We start from the raw sequence: 25,184 nt of genomic DNA, 5'->3' as shown, positions 1-25,184 counted from the left end.
CATCTTTCTCGAAAGAAAGAGCGCGGCTCTTTTAAGCAGGCACTGGATTAGATAAATGGGATGTGACAGGTGTGACCGTTGCCTCCAAGATGCCTGCCTTCTCTCTCACTCTTTCTCTCTGTTTCTCTCAGTCTCTCTCTCTCTCTCTCTCTCTCTTTCTCATGCACTTCTGTCATTTCCTCTAATAACACCACTTCTCCTGCTTTCTTAATTTCATGTTTTGCTCTTTTTTCATTCTCCCTTGACACGCTTTTCTCCTTCAGTTTCATTCCATTTACTTGTCATGGCGGAGCTGACGCAACTCACGATCATAAAGTTCCATATCTGACTCTCCAGAATCTGGAGAGGAGAGAGTAATATCAGGACCGAGTGAGTGACGGTCTGACACTTTCCAAGCACAGCACAGGCCCGAGCTGTAACCGTTGCTTAAACCTCCTCATACAGGACTGCTGCTGCTCGATCGTCGCTGTCACGATCTGTCCGCCTGCTACGTTGCATGTGCAAGAAGGAGAGAATTAGTGAATTATTGAGCGTGCTGACTTATTCAGAGTGTGGAGACAAAGAGCTGAAGTGAGAGAGTCAGGGAGGTGTTGAGAAAGCCAAGTGATAATGGTCTGCAATACCTCTCGTTTGGAGTTTGGCCACTCACAATGAAAGTATTGTCAAATCTGAAAACGCTCTCCTCTGGATCAACATTTCCACAGAAATATATTTTATTTCTTTGAAAGAGAAAAGAATAAACTCTGGAGTTATTTGTTGTTTTGATGATGTCATAGTGGACTGTGATCCATTGAGTTAATGATTAAATCGCCATGTTAATAACACCACTATGTATTTAATATACCTGGAGTACACTTCAGTCTCCTCCACCTGCACAAAAACCAGTGTGTGTGTGTGTGTGTGTGTGTGTGTGTGTGTGTGTGTGTGTGTGTGTGTGTGTGTGTGTGTGTGTGTGTGTGTGTGTGTGTGTGTGTGTGTGTGTGTGTGTGTGTGTGTGTGTGTGTGTGTGTGTGTGTGCTGCTGTCTCAGGTGGTGTGCCCTATACTGCAGTAAGATTAGCCAAAGATTAACCCCGTGGACCATTGACCCTCGTGTTCACAAGGCGCTGAGTTGACAGACAGGCTGGCTGATTGACTTACTCACTCGTTTCTCACTGCATTTACACTTCACCGTACTGTAACGGGATTTTGACACTCAGACTTTGGTAGGTAATTTGCCGAATCTGAGGTTATATCACTGTCAGGATGCACAGTGTGATAAATTATATGTACTGTAATTTCCGGACTATAGAGCACACCTCAATATAAGCCGCACCTACTAAGTTTAAAAAAAAAAACATGGAACTGTACTTTTATAAGCCGCACCGGGCTAAAAGCCGCATATATCTACTGGATATCGACTGAATTGAAAACGTAGTTTAACTAAACGCAACTGAACTGATCAGTATCAAACAAAACAGAAAAGTTATTGATTAGTTTATTCATCGTCCTCCTGCGCACTGAAACCACTGAAGTCATCTTCTTCAGTGTCGGAGTTGAACAGCCTCAGAAGAGCTTCGTCACGTACCTTTTCTGTGGCGATGTCAGTGTCGCTGTCCGTGTTGCTGTCATCATCCCCGGGTGAAGCTGGCTTGAATGAGTTCCTCCCGCTGCCGTCTCCAGCGCCGAACCATGGATTCATTCATGCCAAGCTTACGTGCGGCAGCACTGTTTCCCTCTTTTACTGCCAGATCGATGGCCTTCAACTTAAATGGTGCATCATATGAACTCATACGTGTAGTTACCATGATGAGGGGTATGGATTTGAAAAAAATTCTTCATCCGGCTGCTTGCATGCGCTAAATTAAAATGAGCACTTTCTTCGATTTCAACTTTTGACTTCCACCTGTTTCACTTTCTGCTAAAGCGCCCCCTGCAGGTGAAGGAAAATCTTCAGTAAAGCTGAACCTCATTATAAGCTGCATGGTTCAAAGCGTGGGAAAAAAGTAGCGGCTCATAGTCTGGAAAATACGGTACCTAAAAACATTCTCAGATGATGGCATTGGCAATCTCCGTGTCTCTGTTAATTGGCCGGAGTCAGCGTTAAGTCCGTAATGCTCTCTGTAGAAACAAACACAGGTTTTACGAGGCCAAAGATTAATGCGCTTAAAGTTACTTACTGTAGCATTCACCTGCCATCTTTAGTAGTAGCATAGTCAGAACCAAGCCAAAACCATACCAGGACCAAGTCAGAACCAATCCAGGACCAAGCCAGAACCAAGCTAGAACAAATCCAGATTCCAGACCCAATCCAGGTCCAAGGCAGGACCAATTCAGACCCAAATCCAAGCCAGGACCAAGACCAATCCAAGACCCAAGCAAGTCAGAGACTTTAAAGAGTCAAAACATTACAAAATATGAAAATATGAGTTGAAATTAAGTAAAAATGTTCAATAGAAATGTTAAAAATGACTGTTTTGTTGCCAGTCATTCAAACTTTCATAGTAAAGATATTGGAAACATTTGAAGGGAGCCAGAAGTTTGACACGGAGCTGCATGAATAAAAGATGTTGCTGCAGTTGTGACTGGTCGGGATGAAAGAAAATAACCAAAGTCCAGAATGTACAAGACCTTGACCTGGACTACGTCGGTGCTAGCCCTGAGCTTCGTTGTTGCAGAGTTAAACAAAGTTTAAGTTTGAAAAGAAAACACCAAGTTTTGTTTGAAGCAGCAAACGGTAAATCTGCTGAAACCAGTTTCCAAAAGTTTGTTCAAACTTTTAACATGAAGCGGCGGATTAATTATCGTGACAACTTCAAACAAACAGAGATCTTTCCTTTAGCTCAAGACTGCTGCTGACATTGAGTTTGTTGTTTTCACGGAAACTATTTGGGATGCCTCCAAAGCTTTTTTCTTCATAAAGAAATGCATTATGCTTTGATTTGTGCGTTTGCTGGAGTTGCACCCTCAGCATTGACTATCATGAATCTTGAGACAAAAGTACAGCGGCTCTGAAAGTTGGGCTTCCATACTGTAGCATTGGACGTTTCTCAAAGCGAGCTGCTGAAGGCTTTGTGATGAAGAGTTAGCGTGACACTTTTAAGCGTGCGGAGCGTCTTACTGTTGTTTCATGTGCTCTTTCTGTTAAGTACCTCCAAGTCAGTCAAATGCAGATTCCAGAGGATGCGAGGGAGACAGAAGAAGTGTGCCCTAACTTGAGATAACTGGCCGGGGATAAAAGTTGCAGCACTGGGATATAAGAATGGGGAGATGGAGAGAATAAAGTGTGCAAGAGTTGGAAATGAGGCTAGAGATAATGAGTAGGATTGTGCCAGCTCCTCCCCTGTCTCCTCCTAATTTTCTTCATCTGAAGTTACCCTGTTTATTTCTACAAGTTTTCATCATTTTTTACTAATAAATCCACTTTTCTTTGCTAATCCTCTCTTTTACTTTTCCCTGCAGGAGCATGACGGCACCAAGGGGAGTTCATTGAGTCCTTACCCGCTTCACAATGCTACCTCACCAGGCAAAGAGGAGGGTGGAGGCGGGGGACGACCCTGCAGCGATGGCGGCTTGGCGACGGGTACCCTCGGGACCCCTGAGAGGCGCAAGGGCAGCCTGGCGGACGTTGTGGACACACTGAAACAACGCAAGATGGAGGAGCTGATCAAAAACGAGCCAGAAGGTCAGTGATGAAGTCTAAATGTGTGATCTCCAGTCTCTGTGGCCAGGTGCCACACTTTCATCCCTATCTGCTGTCCGTTATTTCTTCTTCGTCTGAGTATCTGTCTTGTTTTTCCTGTTTCTTTCACTCTTGTGCTGCACTGAACCCACACACACACAGACAAGAGCAGAGCCTTTGTTTTTCCTGCATGCAGAGTGACAGCATCAGCTGCTCAGGCCTATTGTCCACTTTGCTTTGCATATTTATCACAACCTGACAAGAAAGACGTGTGCGCACATGTATGTGTGAGTGGTGTATGCTTGAGTGTGCTGTGAGAAAAAAAAATCTTGAAAATATATTTGAATGTATTAACAACTCTCCAAATGGCTCCTGGCTTTAATTCCAAGGAACATTCACTTGAGCCGAGTAGTCACACAGGAATAAATGCACCTTAGCACCTTTCTATTCTTTTTCTAGCCTCTGTGATAATTCATTTTGAGTCCTCAGACAAAGATTTCACACGCTAATGGGGAAGCTGAACCAGAGTTTTGGCCGGGGCTTGCATAGCTTAGCTCCTCGGCTATTCATTCTGAAAAATGTCCTCAGGCTACCAGCTGGAGTCCAGCAAAGAGAAAAATGTAGCCCATAGCCAACGCTAATCTCTACTGAGCAGATAAATGAAGCTTAGATCACTCTAATGCATGTAATAGTCATGATGTGATGTGGATCTCACCAACAGGTGTTTGTCTCCTTTAGAGACACAGAGACGCATGAAAACAGGATCTTTTATTGTTGCTTTGAAAACAAGATAATGAAAACAAAAGACAAGGTGCGCAATATCTATGTAAAACTATTTCTATTGCAGAGTCAACGAGCACATTATCTTATCTCTGCTTCAGGTGGATAAGGTGGTTTTATAAGCTTCATCTGACTACGGCCTTTAGCTCTCATTGGAGAGCTTCACAGCCAAGGATGGAGCAGCTAAGATGAGGACAGGAAAAGGATCTCAGGGCTGAGGGATGTATGGATAACAGCCACCTTCACGGCGAAGCGTCAGGGTTAGATCCTACAGGTTTAGGGCTGGAGGGATTATATCTGTAGTCTAGATTGGAAATGCCTTGGGAATCCCGTTGAGGGTGCAGGAAAAAGGACAATGAGCTTCCCTGCTAGGGCTGCTTCCCCCATGACCCGGACCAGGATAAATAGAATAAAGGGTAGAAAAGGAAAAACCCAGACTAAACCACTACTGATGTTGTGATTATAATGTTCAATAATGTCCCACTTGTTGTCACACTGGTGTGTGAAATTCCTTCTCCGCATTTGACCCATCCACTGGGGGAACGGTGAGCTGCAGGCACGGCCTCGCTAGGGAACTATTTGGTGGTTTACCCCCCTTTAAGTTTAAATCTGTGTCTGCTGAGCACTAAGGTTTGCACTCAAACATCCCTGGACATGGAGCCCGGAGCCCAAAAGGTGAAATGTGTGTTTGCCTTAAGCACAGATGCGTTGTGTGCGTGTTACGTTCCCCCTGCCACATCAACAGGCTTTCATTTCAAGCTGTGATGTGCTAACCTTGTTTTCCAGGCTTTTTGTCGAGCTTTAAAAGCGGCCGCGACGGCTGGTGAGCTCTTGCCGTCTGGTTGTTTTTATTCCAGTCGATAAAGAGGCCTGTTGTGGTACATTTTATAAAAAAAAAAGGAAAGAAAAGAAAAACTGGACTGTTTGTCGAGCTGAGCTGTAATTGAGGTGTGTTTTGGGTTGTTCACTGCTTCGCTGGACCTCATGAACTGGCTGCACAGGAAAAAACGAGAGGGGGGAGAGAGAAAACAACAATAATGGATCTTTATGAGTCAGCCAGGGCAGAGTGAGAAAAAAGAGGGCGGTAGGACGAGTGAGAAGGAAAAGACAGAAGGTGATGCGAAGGAAAGCGATAGAGAGAAAGAGCAGTGTCTTCGCAGACCCCATTAGCACAGTGCCACGGTGGCGTGGCATCAAAACCAACCGGAGCATTATCTGTTGGGGGTTTAAATGAAACACACTAATAAAAGGCCCTCCAGACCCAACAAACACACAGGAAAAGGACTCAGGCCAAGCAGGAGAGAAAGGAAGAATGAGAAGAGGGTAAAGGAAAGCCGAGAAAAGATGAAGAGAGGCAGAGGGGAAATGGACGAGTGGAGGGGGGGCTATAGAATGGGAGATAGAAATCCTTTTTCTGTGCCCGGCTGCCTATTGTTTGTCTGTGTGGCTCACAAAGGCCATTAGCAGCAAACAGCAGGTTGGGATGAAAATTTAATGAATGCTTTAATCATTATGAAAGGCCTGGAATATTACTGCTCCCTCTGTCACACACACACACACACACACACACACACACACACACACACACACACACACACACACACACACACACACACACACACACGCGCGCGCACACACACACACACACACACACACACACACACACACACACACACACACGCACACACACACACACACACACACACACACACACGCACACACACACACACACACACACACGCGCACACACACACACACACACACACACACACACACACACGCACACACACTGCTTCCAGCTGGATCAATGACACACACACATATTTTGGGAGCATTAGCACCAGGAGGGATGCAAGCAAGGGGACAAAGAGACAAAATGGGTCAGAAAGCGATAAACATCTTGAAACAGAAGAGACGTGGAAGGCAGGCCTTGAGCTAAACATCACACATGCACATAAAGTCACCAAGTTTGAAAGATTTAGTCTGTGGCTAGCGCTGCTCTACTTTGGCTAGATGAATGGTGAGTGCTAGATACTGGGTCATTGTATCTGTATGTGTGTGTGCTGTTAAAGCCTTTGGGAGCACAAATACAAGAGTGTGTGTGTGTATTTGCATATGTATTTATGACAGACCATGTGTGCTTGTTGGGGCAAAAAAATGCATTTGCTTGCATTCACGAAAGGTAAGATAGGTAGGCGTGTGTGCATGCATGTGTGTGTGTGTGTGTATGTGTGTGTGTTGGCCTCTAATAAATGACTAGGCATCCTGTCCCCCATGGCCTGGCCCAACCAGGCTCCACTGCTCTCCTGCTCCCTCCATCCATCTTCTGTCTTAGTCCACCGGCCACCTGCTACCCGAGAGAGCCCACTTGCGCACGTTCCCTCAAACGCACACAGCATAATTTGTCGTCTTTAATAAATTGTCCAGAAGCAACAGGGAGAGGGTGAGGATGCCGTGACACTGGCTGAGGCTGAGTCCGGACTCGTGGCCGCTGGGTGGCTGAGCTGCTCATGCTGAAGTGCGTGTGTGTGTGATTACAGGGAATTATGAGAGCAGAGAGCAGAGCATCACAGGAGGCGCAGGGTCGAGAGGAGAGTCAGTGCTTAAGCCCAAGAGAGGTGGCTAAAGGAGTGCAGTCACACACACCTGGTCAGTTCCACTGGGCTCTTTGTTTAGCCTCCGGTGGCCTCCGTGGCACAGAGCATGGCCCGGTAATCATCTGGTAACCCAACAGCGGGAAAGAATGGACCGACAGACAAGGTAAATGCAAAAGCTGCTTCATAGATGTAGCAAAGCAAGACGAGGGGTATTAAGGGGAAGAGCAGCATTGCTAAATGGGGCGCAGATGTTCTCCTCGGCCCCTGGAGTGGTGCCTCCACTGCCCTGGACTTTCACCAGACTCTCAGCCTCGTTCCTCCTCTCCTCGTGTCGCCTGCATAGCAGCGCTGACTGTAAGTGGCTCACACATTAAGTGCCAGCTGAGCTCCATCTCTGGACCCGTCTGTTGACCCTCTGCTACCCAGCTACAGCTACCCGTCACTGGGGCTCCACGGCCGCTGGGACTTCTTCTGTTTACCTCCTTTTAGTGTAGCCTCAGCTGGAAATGGGGATAAACAAAGGTTGTCAACAAGAACGTGTGTGCACGTTTAGGGAAACTGCTGGCCATGTTTATCTGGCGGATGCTTCTCTTGACGCAACCTTCTAAATTTAAACCACTTGTCTGACACATTTCCTGCAAAATCTTTTAAAAAACAACTAAAATAAATGATTGCCTTCCACTTGGATTGGTGGCTGGTACATTTCTAGATATGCTGTCGGCGATCTGATTCTTTAAAGCTGCTTCTGCAGTGGAAACCCATTCAGAAGGACTCGGCCCTTAGTCATGATGTGATGTCATTCAGTCTGATTTTGGTCTACATAGAGTTACAGACGATTGGTACAGTAATAGAAGTATCTATAGAAGATCCACTTGTCATACATAAACATGTTTACACCTTCTGGACTTTCTTCTACTTTTTAGAGAAGATGCCTTAAGAATAAAAAAAGCTGTTTGAAGATGTTCATCAACATCTATTCTCCAAACTGCTTTGGTGTAGGCTCTATCCATCCAGGTGCATGGCTGGGTTCACATCTTCACATAGCTTCGATTTGGACTCACAAAAATAAACTAATCCTGCACATACATATACAAGCCACATTATCTACTCAATATTACCAAAAGTACCAAATCAGTGATGTTGGGAGTTCCAATAAAACATGGATGGGCAGGTGTGGTGCGGAGTAACCTGACTGGCCTGCAGCGAGACCTTTGGCAGGATTTAGTGAAGAGACCCTAAGTCAGACCTTTTTCAGTGTCTGACCTCACAAAACCAGATAAATGGTCTACGATTCCCATAACCACACTCCTAAACCTGGTGAAAAACCTTCTCAGAAGAGTTTATAGTTGCAAAGGTTCCACATTAGAACCTACAGATTACAAACGGGGTGTAAAGCAAGGCGTCCCTATACTTTTGGCAATAACGTGAGCCCTACCAAATAGCTACGTGGCCTCATTACATCCAGGTTGCTCCCCAGTATTATTTCCAGCACTAAAGTGTCATCTCAGTGACAGATGTCCACCTGCACACACCCACACTCACACACACTTACACCACGCCTCTTCATCCATTCTCAAGGAACGAAGGGAACCCTGCGTTGGGTTTTAGAGAGCACTGAGGCATTTTATAGGACAGCACTTAGGCGAGACCATTGTGCCACACAAACACACGGTGACCGGAGCTCCCTCACGCCTCCATACACTCCAATGGGCAACAATGGGAAGGGCGTACATGTCCTGCCAAGAAGAAGGGGAGAGAGAATATAAAGGGAGGAGAAAAAAGAGCCAGAGAAGTGAAGGGATCCAGGCGGTCTCTCGTTCATCCATCCATCAGTCTGCTCAACACCCCCCTCCGCTTTAATCCTCCTCCTTCTCTGCCGTCTGGGGGGTTATGTCAAACACACACTCCCTGAACATCCACCATGACATAAGCAGCCCCTCTAAATCATCACGCAGGATTTCAGACCCATTTCCACCACAGGCAGATTCAACGGTTAATGCACATTCTACACAAACACACAGCAGCAGGTTCGCAGCCCCACCATGGGAGCATGGGGACGTCTTTATGTGATTTCAACCCTTTGTTGGTAATTAGTTAGTTGTATAAATTAACATGAAGTGCAGCAGGACTCTCTGTGCCATTGTTTGACGCAATTAGCATTCATGCACTGGGAAAAAGAAAGTGAGTGAAATGAATCACAGGGGAAAGTTAAAAGACAGATTTTTCCTGTTAAAGGGGAACATTCGACCAAAAGAAGACGGATTAAAGAGCTAAAAATCACTGTCGACATAAAAGAAGTTTGACGTCCTGTTAATGAGACTTGACTGTTTCTTGACCTGCTTTCTGAGGTCATCCGACATCGATGAAAAGGTCATACGCCTTACCCCCTGTTCACCACAGAAAGAGGACACCTTTGGTGTTTGAAAAATTACATATTTTTTAACTGAAACGTCATCCTTTGCTCAAAACGTACTTCTGAGGCTGTAAAGATGTCATGCTTCTAAAATCTTCTTTAATAATCACCGTCTGTGGCTATTGGGTTGTCACTGTGCCAGTTAACTTCACAGGATTTGTTATAGACCAGGGGATCATCACAGACATGGCTCACAATTCAAATCCAGTCCCCCCCTCCCCCCCTCCTCCTTTTTGTCCCTATTGGCTTTGTGGCATGAGAAACGGGCAACGTCATGGGGCGAACCTGAGGCTTGTTGTGGGCCAGTTCATTGTTGGTTTGATGAAAGGCACATTCAAGTCACTTTTCTTATTGAATTGCTTTGTGTCTGCTTTTCAACGTGGCATTCTCTGGCCGGGCTTGCACGAGACAATTGGTGGGGATGAAACTCCTTTCTACCATTCTTCCCAGTCTAGATGAGCAATATTAAGGAGATGAATGGGATGCATGTTTGAGTGTTTTTTTTTTTTTTTCGGTGGGGGAGAGGAGGTAGAAAACCACAATCCCAGCTTTTGTCCAGACTTTGAGCATAGAGAGGCTCAAAGATGAGGAAAGAGGGTCCTGTGGTGTTTCTGAAGGTGCGTGTGTGTGTGTGTGTGTGTGTTTTAGCCCCCCCCGGCATTGCATTAAGCTAGCAGCAAAAAGCTCGAGCTCATGAATCACGCTGGATTTCCACAGATTGCTTCCTATACATACAGTAGTGTGAAACGACTTAGTGAGTTGTCATTTGACAAACAGCTGCTGTCACAGATCCCCAAATTTTAGATGAACCTCACAATTTTGGCGCCCTCCCCCTTACGTCCATTCAGCTTAATTGTCCATGCCCAAAGCGGCGGAGCCCATAATGTATCTGCTGTCCGACGTCCTCATAAACTTTCTTCATTTGCACATCGGGTTGCCGTTTCTCTTCTCTTTTTGCTGTTATTTTCCATTCTCTCTCTTCTCTCCCATTCCCATGGCGAGTCAGAGGAATGTTTTTATGCTGTGAAATGCCCGCAAGATTAATGAGTTTTGTACAGAGTGCGTTGACTTTCATTTGTCCCTCAATTACTCTATCAAAAGGATATGAAATGTGAGGAAAAAAAAAATCTCAAAACTTTTCACCGAAGCACTTAAGCAACAAAAACACTCCGAGGTGCATTGTGGAAAGCAATTGCTGTTTGAAGTTCAAGCAGTTTTTCAAAAGGCCAGATGACTGCACCCTGAAACGCTTTTTATTTAGCGAGAAGAATGATCAAGTCAGCCAGCAACTATCTTCCATTAAGAAAACATACCAGCAGTTACTTTGTGAGTAGGTGGAAATCACATTTTGAAATAAAATGTTTGACTTTCCGTCTTGACACGCTGCCACGACAAACTTAAAAAAAAAACATATCTGTTGCAAGGTTTCAAGACACCTTAAGATGATTTTTGGCTAAGTGTTCATGAGCCCCGGTTATGAGTAAACCTTAAATAAAATGCAGATTATTTTTAAGTTTTGGAATTAGACTTTGGTTGGCTGCTTGTTGGGAGAAATACCTAGAAGTGCTCCAACTCTTTATGTGGTGAGTCATAGTTTATAATCTACTTTTTAGTGCATGATTCAATGTGTCTGACTGACTTAACTCAACTTAGTGAACAAGATTCACAAAGAACATTTATAAAAACAAGCACACTGATATAAGTGTGTTGTCTTATGAAGCTTCAAATGCTCAAAACGACTCTCAACTGTAAGTTAAAATGTAATGTTGTCTTTATATGAATGTTTTAAATGTTTTATTTTGTTTTTTTTTCATACAAAATACTATAAAAATCTGAAATTCAGAGTTTGGTCTCAAACCGTTAACAAGGTCGACTCTGCTTTTGTGTCTCAGATGTCCCTTGAACACAGTGGCATCGTCATCTAAGAAATCTCAAACTTTTCTCGAATCCTCGATGTAGTTTCCATAATAGTTTCAGAAATGGGAGAACGAAGGAGAAGGAACGATGACAAAATGTAGAATTAAATTAAAGGAACTGGCAGATAAATGAAGAGAAAATTAAGACCCTCTATGACTAAACTGTAGGACTGAAATGTCTATGCCCCACACGACAAAACACTATAGAAAACATATCTGCACGTTTGAGTCAGGGCAGTAACATTCCTACTAAAATTTGCACATTGTCTTGTCACCAACAGCCCTGTGAGGCCTAATCCATGCCAGCTTGTGCATAAAGTAGCTCAAGTGTAAGCTCTTAGTGTAATTTTACATCTCAGCTTTAACACATGTGAGATTTTTATAATGTCCAGTGCAGGATTTAGGGTCTGACAGGGGATGGAGAGGGTCTTAAATGGTCTGATCGGAGGAGCCGGATCAGTGTGAGTCACTTCAAAGCTTAAGAAACCTAAATGCCGCGGTGTGTCTGAACCAACTAACAAGGCAAAAAGGTTCATTTCCTAGTTAGAGGGCTTTAAACATCTGGACAGCAACAAGTCCATCAGTGTGTCAGGCAGCTATTCCTGCATTAGCCAGAATGACGGCGCACCACCCTGCTGGTGAGACGTGCTTTCAGTCAGCCAGCGATCTGGTCACTCATCTGCTCCGTCAGCCAGTTAGTGTGTTGGTCTTTGAAGCCACACGGTCTTTATTAATTAACCTCTGGCTGGCTGGTCAGAGGGCGGGCGCTGCAGATGAAGTGGTGGTGTCTGTGTTGTCAGCCTCGGGGGTCACAACCAGAGCCCGCAGCGTGACCCGGCTTTATTTGAGCCAGATGTCTGGAGACAGGAGCTCCAGAGCTCCCCCCCCCCCCCCGCCCCACACACACACACACACACACCACACCCCCAGCTGCATTCTTTTCTTTCCCTCGCTGCTTGGCCAGCAACTTTAGATGCCCCTCTGATTCATATTTCCTTCTTTTAGCCATCCTTTTCTTTTTTTGGATGGCATCTATCCATTCACCTCACCCTCCCTTCCCTCTAGTCTCCCCCTCTCTTCTCATTTGGCCCACTGCCCCTTTCTGTTTCACTCAGGGGAGAAAGCCTAGTGTGTGTGTTGCCTGGCAGCATGCCCGCTCTCATTGTCTTTTCCCTACTCTCCTCTTTTTTCCCTCTATTTTCAGTTTTTACTCCCTCTGTTTCCTCGTTTTCCATCTTTAGCCCGCATTTCTTTTTTCCGACCCCTTTCCCTCACCTCCCTTTGTCCACCTCACTCCCTCCACCTGCTCCCAATCACTCCCCCTCCATCTCTTGTACTCATTCATACTTCCCTCTCCCCCTCAGCCTCCCTCCTTCCCTCCCACGTCTCCTCCTCAGCTGGGCTCAGGAGCAGCGAACAGGTGTTGCTTCCTTTTGATTTGGGTGCGTTCGGATTAATGCTGTCAGCTCAGCTGTTAAAACAACTGCCACCGCCAGATGCCAGTCAGTTTGGGGCTGGAGTTGTCACCTACACACAAAGTCACACATCCACACACACATTTTAACACCGAAACATGCTCAGATTTAAGCGTGCAGAATAGCGTGCACACATCCTCCAGATCTGGCCTCGGGGCTCTTGGTAATACTGAGGAAGCAAATCAGCTGTTTGTCAGACACTCAGGTGTGTGTTCCTGTAGAAGTCTGTTTGTGTGTGTCCATGCATGCATGTGTGTGTGTGACATGATACCCTTTATAAAAATCTCAGTAATATTAACTGTTGAAGGATATTAAAGGTTCTTTCTTTATTGGAGTTTAAAATATTTGGTGATAATTATTGAAGGTTTTAAATTTTCCTGACAAACTAATAATTTAACAACACTGATCGTTTTTAAGCACAAGGACACTTTTCAAACAAGAGGCGACGCCCCCTCCCTAAAAAGTTTCACGGCGTCGTGAATTCTCAAAACTAACAGCAAAAATTCTTCAAGTTAGTAACTTTGGTAATCGGGTTGGATTCATGATAGACACGTTCAGGTTTTCAAATTGGACATTTTGTTTGACAAAATAATTTGATAAATACTTTCTTGTATGTAAAATTGTTGCAAAAGATTCCGAACTGAGGTTTCAGTTCTTGCATACTTGTGAGTGTCCCATTTTAGCTGCTTTCTTTTAACTTGAGCTGAACAATCATAAAGTAAATAAATACAAACTTTACAAAATAATTGGGAAATGCCACAAATATTTTGTGAGTGACAAAGTTTTAAAAAGTTGGAATTTAGGTGGGATTGATTGTTTTGATGAACTCACTGCTCATAAGTTCTCTTACTAGTTTGTTTTTGCTGCGATTGTTTTGATTTGCTTGTACCCTTAGTCTCCTTTAATACAATAAAGCACAATATGATTTGATTCAGTGGAACACCATGCCACAGCACTATGCAACAGGATGTAATACAGCTCTTAAAAGCAGTGTGACACAAACCTTTCCTTCTACCTTCTCTTTCCCTTTTTACCTTCATGCATCCTTCCATGCACTTTTGGCCGCTTATCTGGATTCGGGTCGCGGGGGCGGCGGCCTAAGCAGGGAGGCCTAGACTTCCCTCTCCCCAGCCACTTTGACCAGCAGCTCCAGGGAAATCCTAAGGCATTCCCTGGCCAGCTGAGCGACGTAGTCCCTCCAGCATGTTGTGGGTTTTCCTTTCGGCCTTCTACTGGAAACCCTTACCAGGGAGGTGTCCTGGAGGCATCCTGACTAGATGCCCGAGCCACCTCAACTGGCCCCTCTCGATTTGGAGGAGCAGCGGATCTACCCCGAGCCCCATCCGGATGGCCTAGCTTCTCACCCTATCTCTAAGGGAGAACCTAGAAACCCTGCAGAGAAAACTCAGTTCAGCCGCTTATATCCACAATCTTGTTCTTTCAATCACTACACAAAGCTTATGATCATAGGGGAGGGGATAGTAGATCAACCAGTAAATCGAGAGCTTCGCCTTCCGGCTCAGCTCTGTCTTAAACCACGACAGATTGGTACAACGCCCGCACCACTGCAGACGCAGCACCAATCCGCCTGTCGATCTCACGCTCCACTTTTCCCTCACACGTGAACAAGACCCCAAGATACTTGAACTCTTCACTTGGGGCAGGTCCTCATTCCTGACCTGGAGAAGGCAGTCTACCCTTTCCTGACAGTGATTTACATATAGAGTGTGTATCTGTGGTTGAAATGTGTAGTGAGTAAAATTATAATTAAATATGAATGTAAACGACCTGGGATGTATAAGTGGTGTACTAATTATGTCTCCTTCAGATGTGGGTAGAGTCTGCAGGCTTCCAGCCTGTGTGTGTGTTTGTGTGAATGTGTGTGTCAGATGGTAGGTGGTGGGCTTGGAAGTGGTCATGCTGGTGTCTCAACCGATTTTGTAAATAACACGTGACAATCGCAAGGGAGACATTCTTCTGTTCCACATTTGGATTCTGCCAGATTAGATCGTGTCTATCTTCATCTCCCGCCTCCTTAGTGTTAGTTACTCCTACTTTTTTCCTAACACTCTGAAACTGAACTTATGTGCTTGTGTTTGTTTGCAAGCTTCACACTGGGCAGTTTTGTGATGGTAGTGAAGGGAGTCATCCAAACTAAAACACTGGATGCTTGTGAGCTGGGGAGCAGTGGTTCATGTGAAACTCCTACACCCAAATGCACACAAACCCAGCACACGTTCCAACACTAAGCCCACTGTGCGCCGCCCTACCACCCAGCCGTGTTGGTTTACTTTGTGAAAACACGGGCAAAATCAGGACTCACGGGTCCTTTAAACCCATCTCTTGAACTAAATTTCTACTGAAGATCACATCTCTCCTCCTTCATTCTGTTGGTTTGTTGAATTACTCTAACTTGGTTATGTCCAAGGTTATCTTATTACTCCGCAGGGTTTAGTCTCCACTGAGACAAATGCTGTTGTATACAATTAGCCTATTCAGTGAGTCATGGGTGTCTTGTCAGTGGCATGATTTTGGGAAGACGAAGAGTTCAGTCTCTGCAGGAATTAAAAAAAAAGATTTGTCTTAAAGGGAAAAGGGGAAATAAAACCACCAATAACCAGCCTGCTTTTGGCCTAAATTGCAAGATAATGATGGTAAATTTTCATCTGTTTAAATGTCTGTGACCAAGCTGTAATCTTCCTCTTGAGATGTCTATTGGCATCAAGCTTTTAACGGGAGACTTGGAATAAGAGGAAATTACATTGGTCCACATCAACAGATTCCCAAACGTTGGTCAAAGATCCCTTTATTAAAGGGGATATATGATTTTTTTAAAGTTAAATCAGTTCTGTGGTTGGCTCAAAACATTCTTTGCACAAAATCGCTCACATCAAGTGATTTATGCAGTTTTATTCTTGCTATTTTCAGTACCTTCCAGAATGAGCTGTTTCAGGGCTCTTTCACTTAAAGGGGCATTATGGAAGTTTAACAGCCAAAACATGTATAGAAATAATAAATTTCTTCTTCATACATTCTCCTGCAATGCCCTGGTCCTGTAGAATGAGCCCTGGCATTTTTACTGTGATTGCCTGTTTTTGTGTAAAATCACAGAAAAAGAGAGTTGAGCTGAGGTGCTCGGGTCCAGCAGGCTGCTTCATGCGTGTTCACGCTCAGGCATAGCCCATAGCATTTGATATCTGTAGCTTTAGCAGCAGAGAGTGAGGTAGTGCCAACTCAGCGACTTTGTCGCTGTTCCTAATGCCTAGTGATGAACCTAGCTACATTTCTGAGGACCCTTAGCTACTTTCTTCTAGATATTTCCTGCAAATTAGCAACAAAATAGCCAGTTTTGCTCCGAACCGTTCTTTGAATGTTGTTTCAGCTGTCATCAAGGATATAAAGTTACAGATACAAAGGACGTCACTGGTGCTTTAGCTCACCTAGTAAGACGTCGCACTCTCGTGCAGAAATTCTGGTTTCGATTCTGGATGTGAACATAGTTGATTATTATTTATTTGATTATTTTTTTTTTTTTACATTAATGGTATATTTTTTTACAGTAAGATGCCCAAATTTTTATTTGAGACTCACCGAACGGCATTGAAATCACAGATAAAAAAGATGTGGGTTCAACTTTCATTTTGGAACAATTTTTCAAGCAAGGGAAGGGCATGATCTGAGCATGCAGGAAGACCGACTCATCATAAACCTTTGTCGGCTGTGCTGAAGAGAAAGGTACAGAACCAAATTATTTAATTAATTAGCTGCACGTTCTCCTGTCCTCTGTCCTCTGGGCCACACACACACACACACACACACACACACACACACACACACACACACACACACACACACACACACACACACACACACACACACACACACGACTGTCTCAGCTCTTATTTTCGTTAAGGAGTGTGCACGTACAGCATGCGTGCCTCGTGCACGAGCCTACTATTGAAGCTGCCGTTACGCTTTTGGCCTGAGGGGGCAATCGCGAGCATAAAAATTCAAAACTCTGTAAAGTCCCTTTAAGGACAACAAGCTAGAGTCCACACCCCTCCATATTGTCTGCTATAAGCTGAGAAGCTCCAATACCCAGAAAGGGCTTGGAATAGAGCCACTGCTTTTCCAGCAGTTGCTCTCTCTTGCACATGACAGGTGGTTATTTTTTACTTTCCACGTTTGTGACATCACAAATGGGAACTTTTTGAAACAGCATATTTTAGTCACATAAATCCTAAAACCAAACGAATGGATGATATTTTATGCTTGAAGTGTTTATAGAGGCAGTAGAGACCCACATGGCTGCACAACAAATGCAAAGGAAATCTTGTCTATGTTACTATAGCTCATAATGGAGAAGCTGCCTACCTAGAAGCCTTTTGTAAACTTTATATGGCCAATGCAGTTTTCCATACATTGGAATATTTGCTTGAAGAGTGTGGTATTTATTAAGATGCAGTCTGTGAACCAGAGGTGTGACTCGAGTCATTATTTTAATGACTTCTGACTTGACTTGATGAAATCTATAACGACATACAACTTGACTCGGACATGAACGCCAATGACTTGTGACTTGAATCGACTTGCATCTGTTGGCTTGATGGTGACTTAAGCGTATTTGATATTTTAGCACAAAAGTGGCACGACAAGGACAAAAATCATAACTCATTCTTCGTTCTGGGTTTGATCTTGTATGGCTAAATGCAGCAGCACTTTGTTTATAATCAGTTTCAGTTTCACTTTCTGCTTGTCTGAGCAAATAAATGAAGCTTTAAGTGTTTTTCTCCCCAGAAGAAGCTACAATGATGTTCTGCTGAGCTGCGGTGCCCTCATGGAGGGGGCCATCGGCTTGAACACTGTTGCTAACCACTTAAACATTCTTCCTCTCCTGATAATAACATTTAACTTTCTTTGACACTGAATGTGCTACTACTAGTTTACCTGTTTAATTATAGATTCACTAGGATAAATGTTTATGTTTATTTATTTATGTTTATTTATTTAGCAGATGCTTTTATCCAAAGTGACTTACAATTTATAACTTATAGGGCATGTTGTGATCTGTGGGGGAAACCGGAGTACCTGGAGGAAACTCACGCATGCATGGGGAGAACACGCAACTCCACGCAGAAAGGTCACAGCCGAGTTTCGAACTTGCAACCTTCGTACTGCGAGGCAACAGTGCTAACAACTTGATGCAGCTAAATACAATAAAGTTTATCTCTCACCAAATAGAATACTAAGAAATCACAATGTAACCATAGAAACACTACTTGGTATATATGCTGTGTGGGTGGGTGGGTGGGTGTGTGTGTGTGTGTGTGTGTGTGTGGGTGTGGGTGTGGGTGTGCGTGTGTGTGTGTGAGTGGGCTGGTGTTGGTGTATGCGTGTGTCTGCTCTGTCTCCTCGATCCCCAGTGAGTCGTGGAGGATGGCTGCTTATACTGAGCCAGGATTCTCTGGAGGTTTCTTCCTGTTAAAAGGGAGTTTTTCTCTCCACTGTCGCTATATGCTTGCTTAGTATGAGGATCGCTGTAAAGACTCTGACACTAGTCAGTGACTTGATGCAATTTGCTGGGTTCCTTATATAGGAAACTTTTTACTGATTGGCTTAATGAACTGAACTGTATTGGAATGTTTATTATGTGAAGTGCCTTGAGACGACTCTTGTCTTGAACTGAATTGAATTGAATAGAAGCATTATTTCTGGAATTTATTTATTATCATTGTCATTAAATTGAAGTTGGACAGAAGACTTGATTATGACTTGAAAATTCAAAGTTAAGGACTTGGAATTGACTTGAACTTTTACATAATTGACTTTAGACTCGACTTGGAATTGGTTGTTCTTTGACTTGGACTTGACTTGAGACTTGGCTGGAAAGACTTGTGACTTACTTGTGACTTGCAAAGCAGTGACTTGGTCACTCCTCTGCTGTGAACTGTGTTCCCAGGTGCCATGTCATAAACTGAATCCTTTAAGATTTAAAGTCAAGCTGAAGTTCGAGACAAACTCAACAAGGTTACTTTGGCTTTTCTGAATGATAAAATGTGAAATAGTTAAAATGTCACGTCTAACTTTTCATCAGTCTGTTGTTTGTGGGCAGAACATTTTCTCCATCATGTTTTATCAATCTTTCTCCTGTCAAATGAAGGCAAGCATGCCAAAAAAGTTTTAGAAAAATACTGATAAAGTACAGAAAGTCTGATATTGTCATTTAATTTGTCCGAGTTCTATTCCAATTTGTTAGCCACAGATGGCTAAGTGATCTAAATGTGACCTAACCAGCAGCATCACCCGATATTGACGAGGCAGATCTCGTCAACCAATCAAACTTTCCTTCTTTTTTTTTCCTCTTGCCTAAAAGCGGAGAGATCTTGCCAGGAAAACTTGGGAGTAGGAAAAGATTTTCAAGAAGGGACATTGACGTGAGTGAATAATTGGAGCACAGTGACTCGTAGGGCTCCAAATCGTCCAGGCGCGTAAATACACAAACACACACAAATACAAACACACACGTTAGTCATCACAGCATTCCGCTGCTGTTTGCACTGTTGTAGCCATTGGTCTAATGGCTCTCACATGTCTGTCCTCCTGTCTTTGAGCAGCACACAGGACAATGTGGGCTATTATTAAGACTTTACAACACGCTCTGTCTTCCATCCGATCAACGCGCAGATGGAACAAACATTCACACACAGAGAAAAGACAGAAAAGAGACAGAGAGGGATATCAAGACTCAAACAGACATATAAACAGAGGGAGAAGTGTGTGTGCAAGCGCGTCTGTTTGCGCTTGTCAACAGTGTTCGCTTTAACTGAAATAGGCGGGTCCCGCCTCCGCCGTCCAGCAAAGCAAAGCCACTCTAAAACCAAGCCAACTGTCAATCAAACAGCCAAGACAGGGCCAAAACTATGATAGTATCAGAAATAACAGTCTTCACCCATCAGTCTCAAATGCACACACACACACACACACACACACACACACACACACACACACACACACACACACACACACACACACACACACACACACACACACACACACACACACACACACACACACACACATTCAGATGAGCTTGTAATAGACTTCATGCAAAACAGCATTAGTGTGTCAGGAGTGTCTTGCTGTTCTGCCTGTCTCTCTGTCATTGCTTTGACAGGCAGACGAAAAATGTCATGACTCGCAAGCAAAAGCTCTGCCGTTTGTGTGTGTGTGTGGGGGGGGGGGGGGGGCTCTTTCTCCATCTTGAGTGTAGTTAATGCGTGGGTCCATTCCCCTTCTCAACGCAACAGGCCCAATACACGATGTGTTCCTTTGTTGTCACTTTAAAATGATGCAATAATGCTGTGCAGTGACAAGGACGGCCCGAGGGCTGCTGCATTGACGGAGCCATTCAGTGTGCACGTATGCACGTGTGTGTGTGCGTGTGTGTGTGTGTGTGTGTGTGTGTGTGTGTGTGTGTGTGTGTGTGTGTGTGTGTGTGTGTGTGTGTGTGTGTGTGTGTGTGTGTTTTCAGAGAGGAGACAAGAGCAGTGAAGAGGGGTTATTGCCACGAGACAGATTGCAAGTGTCATTTTCCATTACAGCAGCCTGAGCCCACTGTGTACGACACACACACACACACACACACACACACACACACACACACACACACACACTTACACACCGGTACACACGCCTTGGCCGACTTTAACAGGATGCTTTTGACAGGAAGAGATGTGCGTGCATTAAAAACACAGTGCTGGCCCTCTACTAGTTAACCATCTCATCACTGTGAAATCTGTTTTATTTGATTACTTTTTAAAATATGATTCAATTTGTATTTTTTTGTTTCATCCCAGTTTTTATAATTTAAAAACATTTTACATACTGGAAAAGTGTCCAATTTTTCTGTAGAAGAATACAAGTTCCAAAAAGTACCTAAAATGTCAAACCAGATTTATAGAAGAATAGTGCTAATAGTGTCGTAAAAACATCTGTAATATATTAACTCGTCAGTATTCCAGCCTTTGTAAAGCACCTCACATACTGTGTTTCATGTTAGAAGAAAGAAGCAGAAAGCACGTCTCATGTGAACTGTATTTATTGCATTAAATATAGTGTAATACTGGTGCTTTAGACCATGACTGTGTCCTGTTGAACTGATATTTCCCCTGAAGTTCATTTAGAAGCTTGCAGCCTCTCCAACACAGTAAGGTCGGCCTCAGGAGAATGTTATTTTATGCCAATGCTTCACCTGAACAAGCATCACTTTTCATGGAAGAAAATCTAGAAACAAAACCTTCCTTTTCACACTCAAAGTTGCTGTTTAGACATTTTTCTGTTATAAAATTTGCTTTTAGAGTTTAATGTACAATTTACCCACAGTACACCTCTTTTCCGCACCTCCTCAAAACAATTCCCACCAAACAATACAAAAGGTTCATTGATATAGATAAAAAGATCCCAGGAAAAGTACAATTTCAGCGCACTGCTAATTGATTTTTGTTTTGCAACAAAGTAAATAAAACCTCTAAATAAAACTTTTGTAAAAATTGAAGATTAAATAACTGAAACTCCTGTATTAACTTCTGTTAGAAAATAGATGTTGAAAACCTAGGATTTGAAAAACCTGACAGTGTGACATCACACTGTCACTTAACATTCATGGACTCACCCATCTTGGCTCATCACAACAAAGGTCATTGTTGGTTTAGGAACAGCAGAGAACGTCTATACCAGTGTTTTCCAACCCTGGTCCTCAGTGTACACTGTCCTACATGTTTTCCATTTCTCTGCTTCAGCACATGATTTACATTGGCTCCTTGGGAGGACATCAAGTGCTGCAGATGCCTGTTAATCACTCATACCTTCAAGTCAGGTGTGTGGCAGCAGGAAAAAAATGGTGTTTAAAAGAGGACATGCAAATCATGCAGGACAGTTTGCCCTGAGTTCCGGGGTTGGGAAACACTGGTCTAGACTAGTAGAAGCTAACTGTTAGCATTAGCACCTCCACCACACGGCAAAACTTCTCCAGGCTTGTGTTATTTGTGGACATCAATGTTGCAAAGTAAACGGATTCAGTGGTAGAGTCATGTTTCTGTTGGCCAATCAGAAGTGCAATGTCCAAATATCAGGAAGTAAGACTCCAAATCCAGTTGTCTGAAGCTCAACTCTGATCTGGAAATCTTCTAGGTCCTGAAACAGACATACCTGGGCTTTTAGAACCTAGAGTACAACTTCATAAGGCATTCATTCCCACCAGAGACCAAAGCAAATTTATCGGTTAAACTAGTGAACCACACCTTTATAAAACCAGAACATAAAACGTTCATGAGCTCACACTTAGGAGATTCCGGGTTTCCGGCAGCAACAGGATACAATACACTCGTGAGAGCAGCATTTGACTACATTTAGTTTTAAACACAACACTACCTATTGTTGCATGTGAGTCTCTATTATCTATCCAAATTTCCCTCATGAGGCTGTGTTTGTTAACCAGGTAATTAGCGGGCAGTATTTGGTGGTTATCAGTACCACGGCTGACACTTCAGCATGTAAAATGTGAGGCAGTAAAATGAAAATGGGCTCTGTTTTTGGTCCCATAACTTGTCCCTAATAAGGTGCTGTGGCAGTGGCTATCAAGGGCCGAACAGGATTAGTCCACAGCGGATTCAAATGTCTAGATGCTATCAAACACCATTTAATGATAATGGAGGTCATAGAGGCAATTGGGAAAATTGTTCGTTTGTGTGGGTCAGTGTGTGTGAAAGGAACATTTCTCTGTCTCCTTCAAAAAGCATTAAGATAACATCGCTAATTTCACCAACGGGGCACGAAAAAAGAGAAACGACAACACAGAAGGGGAGGGGACAGAGCGAGAGGGGTAAAAAAAATACAACAACACGCAAACAAGCAAAATGAAACAACAAGGAAAGTTTTTCAGCGACTTTCTCAAATGTCGCTCCAGATTTTGCCCTTCATCGTTCTTTCACAATGTCGCGCCCTCTCCGCTGCTATTTCTGACTGCCAGTGTGTGGATCTGGCTCGCTGAGATTTCATGCCAGTGTAAAAATTGGCTGAGGGTTTGGTTCAAATCAAATTGGACATAAGCACCCACAACACCATCTGTTAGGGAAAGGCAGCGGAGTGAAGGGCAGAACTCTGTATTCAGATAAATGAATTTTCAATTTATTAAATTGTTGACTGACACCCTTGTAAATGTTCGCTTTATGTGTTGTGGCCTATTCTTAGAGCGTCGGATTTCATAGAAACATGTTGCTATACTTCCATACAGTCTCTAATATTAGGGTGGAAAAATTATCCCACTGCATCTGTTGTTTTGTCAAATCTCTTCTTTTTATATATATATTCTTTTTAACAGCACCACCACCTCATATCAACGTGATGCGGGGAAGAAGCGAGAGGGGGGTCCTCTTTCTATATTTTTTTTAAATTGGCTGAAATAAAATCTTTTCCCCAGACACACTTCAGGTGTTTTGGCACGAGATTTTATGTGTGAATGTTTGCAGTTTTCTGCTAACAGGTGTGTCACACACCCCCATCCCCACAAATGTGTTTTGAACACGGCAAATGTTCGGGAGGGACCATATGTCCCCCGTCACCTCACCCAAAAACTCTCTCCACAAGGTGAATAACTCTCAGAAGTTGATGTCATGTCGCTTGCTGTGTATGCGTGAGCCAGATTCTTTCATTTTGTGTCCGTGCATGAATTAGTATGCATGCCGGTGCCCCCCCCCCCCCCCCCCCCATCCTGCCTAGTGGTCTGGGTGTTTATTAATAACTGAAGTTGGAGCTGCTTCTGAATGAAAAGTCACAGTGGACAGTAGGACCCACCGGGGACTGAGTCACACACACATTTTCTGTCTGTTTCTGGATGCACTAGAAGGGGGTTAGAAAGTAAGGAAGAGAAGGAGGAGGGGTTTTAATGTTTACACAGAGGTCTGGCCACCGCGGCAACTGTTGCCAAGCGCCGTTCTCCCCAACAACAAGCCAGTAATTGGCACTTTTAGCAGCTAACCTTGTGGAGGTGGTGGTGCAAGTTGTACAAAAAGCTTTTTGATACATCTTCGTCTCCATCTTCTCCTCGAACCACCATATAGAGCCCCTGTTTCTCTCTCTTTTTTTTTGTAATTTATTTTTACAAAACACAACCCATAATCCTGGCTCGGATCGCCTCTCTCTGAAACGATTGGAACATCCTTAGAAGGAATCTATGAAAGTGTGTCCAGACACACGGCCCATCTCAACCAGACATGAATTGATCATCAAAATATCACATCATCATTTTGTAATGGAGGATGCCGTGAGGGGGATGACAGGCGCATCATCAGGGTGGAAAGAAGTCTGGATCCGTTTTTTTTTTCTTTTACAACTCTTCTTCACATTTGTTCTTCGCTTATTTCTAAACGGATTCTCTGAAGGATTTATTTAGCTGTTAGAGATGAAAACATAAAGCAGTTTTTCCAAATATTATTCCAACTGCAGGTGTGTTTCCTGGCACGTCTTTAAAAATAGCTAAAGAGAGGTCAAGTTTAAATGGGGCTTTGATGCTTTATAGAAATGAGAGTCAGAATCAGAAAAAATGTAGTTTAAGGCATCAACTGAAAGCGATGAGTGGTTTAGGTGTGTCATGTGTGTGTGATTCTACTCTAACTGGGTTTAGATAACCTCGTTTAACCGTCTGAACTGATTTATCTGTTTCTGTGTTTCACTTCACCTATCAGGTCCATCCTTTCTGTCCCGCCAGCTCAATACCTGCAGTGTTCAGGGTTTTAGACAAACTCCACCAGTGCTCACATAATTACTCATTCAACTCCGACCCCTGCTCTGTTTGGGAAGGAGGGTGAATGGAGGAGGAAGCCGGGGGGGAGGCAGAAGTCTCCCCACTGCTGCCAAAGCTCAATTCAATGTGGAGCCTGTTTTTTGGTGTTAGAAGCAGCAGCTATGGGTCCCAACCCTTTCCTGTGGGCCCTCCTCCTCCTCCTTGTCTTCGTCCTCCTCCTGAGCTGGGCTGGGCCGGGCCTGGCGCTGGCACAGAGGTCCCTTTGTTGTGTACCAGAAAGCCCGAGCCCTCGCTTTTTCTCACTCCCTTTACCTCCCCTCTCTTTCCACACGCTCCACGTCCACCACCTCCTATTCCCCCTTAAAGGTCTCCAGTCTTCACAAATATGAGATAATAGGAAAAACAGAGCTGGCTGCTTGTGGTGACTCAGGGCAAAACGTCTGAGTGAAAAATAGAAAGTGAGAGAGGACGAGGGATGGTATTGTTTGTGAGGTAGATCGGAGCGAGCTGGACCCAATCTCCTCCCATCTCTCCTTAACCTCT

The 25,184-nt window shown here is 43.9% G+C and overlaps 1 protein-coding gene across 8 annotated transcripts in view; it reads left to right on the top strand.

Annotated features, from left to right (window-relative positions):
* Positions 1–25,184, top strand: part of sox5 (SRY-box transcription factor 5) — a 115,464-nt gene that overhangs the window by 13,597 nt on the left and 76,683 nt on the right. For all 8 annotated transcript variants that reach the window (XM_070549079.1, XM_070549071.1, XM_070549084.1 and 5 more), the window contains exon 3: positions 3,441–3,663. In XM_070549079.1, coding sequence (XP_070405180.1) covers positions 3,441–3,663 — 223 coding nt within the window. The remainder of the gene's footprint in view (positions 1–3,440; positions 3,664–25,184) is intronic.

Source organism: Nothobranchius furzeri, chromosome 1, assembly GCF_043380555.1.
Source record: "Nothobranchius furzeri strain GRZ-AD chromosome 1, NfurGRZ-RIMD1, whole genome shotgun sequence".
Lineage (NCBI taxonomy): Eukaryota > Metazoa > Chordata > Actinopteri > Cyprinodontiformes > Nothobranchiidae > Nothobranchius > Nothobranchius furzeri.
Note: the sequence above shows the minus strand (reverse complement) of the source record. Positions and strands in the feature narration are given on the sequence as shown.